This window comes from Gossypium arboreum, chromosome 10 (genome assembly GCF_025698485.1).
Source record: "Gossypium arboreum isolate Shixiya-1 chromosome 10, ASM2569848v2, whole genome shotgun sequence".
Taxonomy (NCBI): Eukaryota; Viridiplantae; Streptophyta; class Magnoliopsida; order Malvales; family Malvaceae; genus Gossypium; species Gossypium arboreum.
In genome coordinates, this window is record NC_069079.1 from 130,153,728 (window position 1) to 130,158,860 (window position 5,133).

A 5,133-nucleotide genomic window follows, 5' to 3' on the forward strand; every position below is an offset into this window, starting at 1 on the left:
TTGTAATTAAACATCAAACAAAATGGCTTCATCAGGTTTTTCTCCTGCAGCACCACCAGTTTTTAATGGTGAGGGATTCCACATTTGGATTGTCAAAATGAGGACTTACCTACAGGCCTTCGATCCGTGGGAAGTTTTCAACACTGATGTCGAGCCAGCTCCACTTCGAGCCAATCCCACAGTGGCTCAAATCAGACAGCATGCAGATGAGAGGACCAAAAGGTACAAGGCTATGTCATGCATTTAGAACTGTGTTTCTGATGTTATCTTCACAAGAATTATGGCTTGTGAGACTCCCAAGCAAGCCCGGGACAAGCTCAAGGAGGAGTTCCAAGGCACTGAAAGAACAAGGCAGCAGCAGTTGTTGAATTTGAGGAGAGATTTTGAAAATTTGAAGATGAAGGAAGAAGAGACAGTGAAACAGTACTCAGACAGGATAATAGCTTGGGCCAACAGCATAAGGTTGCTAGGAGAACAGTTTAGTGAGGCAAGGATTGTGGAAAAGGTGCTCTCAACATTGCCTGAAAGACATGAGGCTAAGATCTCATCCTTGGAGGATTCGAGAGACCTTGCAACCATCTCCCTAATTGAGCTTATCAATGCTCTTTATGCTCAGGAGCAAAGGAGAGCCAGCAGAATGGAAGAGCACCAGGAAGGTGCTTTCCAAGCTAAGGCCAAAGTAGCCTCAAGCACCTCAGCCTATAAAGGCAAGAAGAATTGGAAAAATAGGCCTAAGCCTGATGCTGCAAGAGGAGGTGATCGACTCTGCAGATTCTGTAAAAGACCTGGTCATCCAGAGGCCAGATGCTGTGTGTCAACACTACAAGAAAAAGGGCCATGTTGAAAGGGTCTGCAAAGAAAAAGGCAGACCTAGCCAAAACCAACCACAACACAAGGGTAAAGAAGCTCGAGTGGCTGAAGACAGTAGTGACCATGAAGAGCATGTCTTTGCTATATCATGTTTAGCTGGTCAAGGCAAAGGCTCAAAAGGGTGGTTGCTGGACAGTGGCTGTACCAACCGCATGTCACCAGATGTAACAATCTTCAAAACCTTGGATAAAAGCTGCAAAACCAGGGTGAAAATTAGGAATGGTCAGTTCATCAAGGCTGAAGGCAAAGGAGATGTGCTAATATGCACTTCCACAGGAGACAAAGTCATCACAAATGTGCTGCTGGTACCTGAGATTGATAGGAACCTTCTTAGCATTGCTCAACTGCTTGAAAGGGGCTAATCTGTTGTGTTCAAGGGCCAGGAGTGCCAAATCACTGATCCAATTGGATCAAGCCTCATGACAGCCACCATGAGTGACAAATGCTTTAAAGTCAACTGGTCAGGTGACTCACACTTAGCTCATGTTGCTTCAACAGAAAACACCAAGCTTTGGCATCAAAGACTTGGTCATGCCAACTTTAGATCGATGGCTCGAATGGTCAGCATGGAAATGGTTGAAAATTTCACCAAGTTAGTACAAAATGAAGGTGTTTGTGAGGTTTGTCAAATGGGAAAGCAAGCCAGGCTTCCATTTCCTGCAAATACAACCTGGAGAGCATCAAGCAAGTTGGAATTGGTGCATATAGATGTCTGTAGTCCTATGAAGATAGAAACCTTGAATGGAAGTAAGTATTTCATTCTCTTTATTAATGATCATACCAGATATTGCTGGATTTTCTTTTTAAGGCACAAGTCAGAAGTAGCTCAAGTGTTTACAAAGTTCAAAGCTGCAGCTGAAACAGAAACAGGTTGTAAATTGAAGACCATCAGATCAAACAATGGAGCTGAGTACACCTCAGCTCAATTTCAAGCTTTGTGCAATGATGCTGGCATCAAACACCAGTTAACAAATGTTTATACACATCAGCAGAATGGGGTAAGTGAAAGAAAAAATAGAAGCCTTATGGATATGGCTAGGTGTCTCCTATTTCAGAAGAATCTGCCCAAAACCTTGTGGGCTGAAGCAGTTAACACTATTGTCTACCTTCAAAACAAGCTCCCAACCGAGGCTTTAGATCAAAAAACTCCATTTGAAGGATGGTTTGGATTTAAGCCATCACTGGCTCACTTAAGAATCTTTGGCTGTTTGTGTTATGCACAAGTACCAGCTGTGAGAGAAGCAAGCTGGATAAAAGAGCTCAAGCTGGCATTCTGGTAGGCTATAGTTCAATTAAGAAGGGGTATAGGATCTTGGATCCTTTAACAAACAAAGTGATGGTGAGCAGAGATGTAGTGTTCAATGAAAAAGTAATCTAGAATTGGAAAAGAAATGAACCTGAGGCCATTTCTGAAGAACTTGTGGCTGATCAGACTGAACCAGATCAAAATGGTAAAGAAATGGACATTGATGATGAACCAGTCAGGGGTACAAGAACATTGACTGATATTTATGAGAGGGCACAAGTTGCACAAGAAGAACCAAGCTGTTTTAAAGATGTTGAAGCATATGAAGGCTGGAAACAGGCAATGTCTGATGAAATAGCCATGATAGAGAAGAACCAGACATGGGAACTAGTTCCTAAACAAGACAAGAGGAAGGTTATTGGAGTAAAATGGGTCTATCGAGCCAAGCAGAATACAGATGGGAGCTTAAACAAGCTCAAAGCCAGGCTAGTTGTGAAGGGCTTTAGCCAGAAGTATGGCCTGGACTACATGGAGACTTTTGCACCAGTAGCCAGGATAGATACAGTTAGATTGCTAGTTGCTTTGGCTGCACAAAGGCAATGGGTCATTCATCAATTGGATGTCAAGTCTGCATTTCTCAATGGTTTCCTTGAAGAGGAGATTTATATTGACCAACCTCAAGGCTTTGTTGTGTCAGGCAAAGAAGACATGGTGTACAGATTGAAAAAGGCTTTGTATGGCCTAAAGTAGGCACCAAGGGCCTGGTATAGCAGGATCGACAGTTACCTGGTCAGCTTGGGATTTAAAAGGAGTTCTAGTGAGCCAACCCTGTATGTCAAGAAGAAACAAGCTAAAACACAGCTCGTTGTATCCTTGTATGTTGATGATCTTCTGGTCACAGGAAGAGATCAAAAAATGTTAGCTGATTTCAAAGCCAAAATGATGGAAATGTTTGAGATGTCTGATTTGGGGAAAATGACCTACTTTCTTGGAATGGAAGTGCAACAAACTCAAAATGGAATCATCATAGGACAGAAGACATTTGCTGCAAAGATTCTAAGCAAGTTCTCTATGGAAAATTGCAAGCCAACAAACACACCTATGGCTGTTGGAATGAAACTATCGAGTCAAGGAGACTATGAACAAGTCAGTGAGTCTGATTATAGAAGTCTTGTTGGTTGCCTTTTGTATTTAATAGCAACAAGACCAGACATTATGTTTGCAGTGAGTATACTATCAAGATTCATGCATTGCCGCAACAAGCAGCATCTTCAAGCAGGAAAGAGGGTCCTTAGGTACTTGAAAGGGACCTTGAGCCATGGTTTGCATTTTAGCAAAAGTGAAAAACTGAAACTAATAGGCTATACGGACAGTGATTGGGCTGGTTCAAAAGATGACTTGAAGAGTACCTCAAGGTATGCCTTTACCCTTGGTTCAGCTATGTTTTGCTGGAGTTCTAAGAAGCAATCTATGGTTGCTCAGTCAACAGCAGAAGCTAAGTATGTTGCTGCTGCTAATGCTGTTAATCAAGATGTTTGGCTAAGAAAGATTTTAGCTGATTTGAATCTGCATCAAAGAGAGGCAACAGAGATCTTTTGTGATAACAAATCTGCTGTTGCAATTGCAAAGAACCCTGTCTTCCATGGTAGAACCAAGCACTTCAGCATTAAGTTGCATGTGGTAAGGGAGATGGAACAAGCTCGTGAAATAGAGCTGACTCACTGCAATTCAGAAGGTCAAATTGCTGAAATTTTCACAAAGGCCCTTAACGAGTCAAGGTTCATCAAGCTTAGAAAAGAACTTGGAGTTAGCAGCATGAAGACCAAGGAGGAGTGTTAGAAAGTGGCCTTGCATGCAGCACATGCACCAGTAGACAGACAGTGCAGACAAGGCCAACCAGAAGCAGTCGAGCCAAATGCTACTGTCACTTACTTTGAGTTATTTTGTTAGTTTAGTCAATGTAATGCATTCTAGTTCACTTGGAACTATGTTTGTTTTATGATTTATGTAATTAGGTGGTGATTGAGCTGAAAAATTCAGCTTTGTTTTGTTGTACAAGTTTATTTATCAAGTTTCAATGTGTCTTAGTGGTATTAGGTATACACTAGGTGATGTATTTGACTTACTTTGATCAGTCCATGACTGATATATGTAATGGCCACAAGCCAAAACTTTTACTTAATGAAAACTATTGAATTTCATTCTGTGAAAAATAAAATAAATAAAATAAAGAACACACAAATTTTACGTGGAAACCCTTTCGGGAAAAAACCATGGGCAGAGGAGAAGAAAATTCACTATGTTGAAAAATTTGAATCAAATACAAGAGGAATAGACTATGTCTATTGATAGGCTTGCAAAGCCATATTCTAGTAGGATTGAAACACCTTATCCTAATCAATATAAAATAGATGGAGTTTAATAAGATTTAAAAACCTTATTCTAAAATAAAATAAAAGAAGTCTAGTTCTATATGGATTTTCCTTTTATTTTATTTTCCATCGTATTTTATTTAAATAAGAATTTGGGTCACTTAATTCTAACAATCTCCACCTTGACACAAATTCTCAATGAACAAGTTCTTCAGCGCGAACTTTCAATAAACAAGTTCTCCACCTCTTCCATAAAACCCTTTAAGGGTTTAACTTCAACAATGAACACCAACCAAGTCTAAGCAATGCTCAAACTTGGTTATAGGAAGTGACTTAGTCATCATATCTGCAGGATTTTCATGAGTACTAATTTTGCTCACAACAATATCACCACGAGCAATAATATCACGAACAAAATGATACCAAATATCAATGTGTTTTGTTCTCTCATGAAACATTTGATCTTTTATAATAAAGATGGCACTCATTGTCACAAAATATCTTGTCTGATTTGAAGGTCTTCATTGAGTTCACTAAATAGTCCTTCAACCAAATAGCTTCTTTACAAGCCTCGATGAATCGCCATGTACTCACCTTCATGGTAGACAAAGCGATGTAGTTTGCAAAGTGGCTTTCCAACTAATT

General features: G+C 40.2%; 1 protein-coding gene across 1 annotated transcript; it reads left to right on the forward strand.

Annotated features, from left to right (window-relative positions):
- Positions 1-22: 22 nt before the first annotated feature.
- LOC108471770 (uncharacterized) lies at positions 23-1,232 on the forward strand. The gene is made up of 3 exons (XM_017773340.1): positions 23-222; positions 277-656; positions 772-1,232. The coding sequence occupies exons 1-3, from the start codon at positions 23-25 to the stop codon at positions 1,230-1,232; spliced, it is 1,041 nt and encodes a 346-aa protein (XP_017628829.1).
- Positions 1,233-5,133: the final 3,901 nt, after the last annotated feature.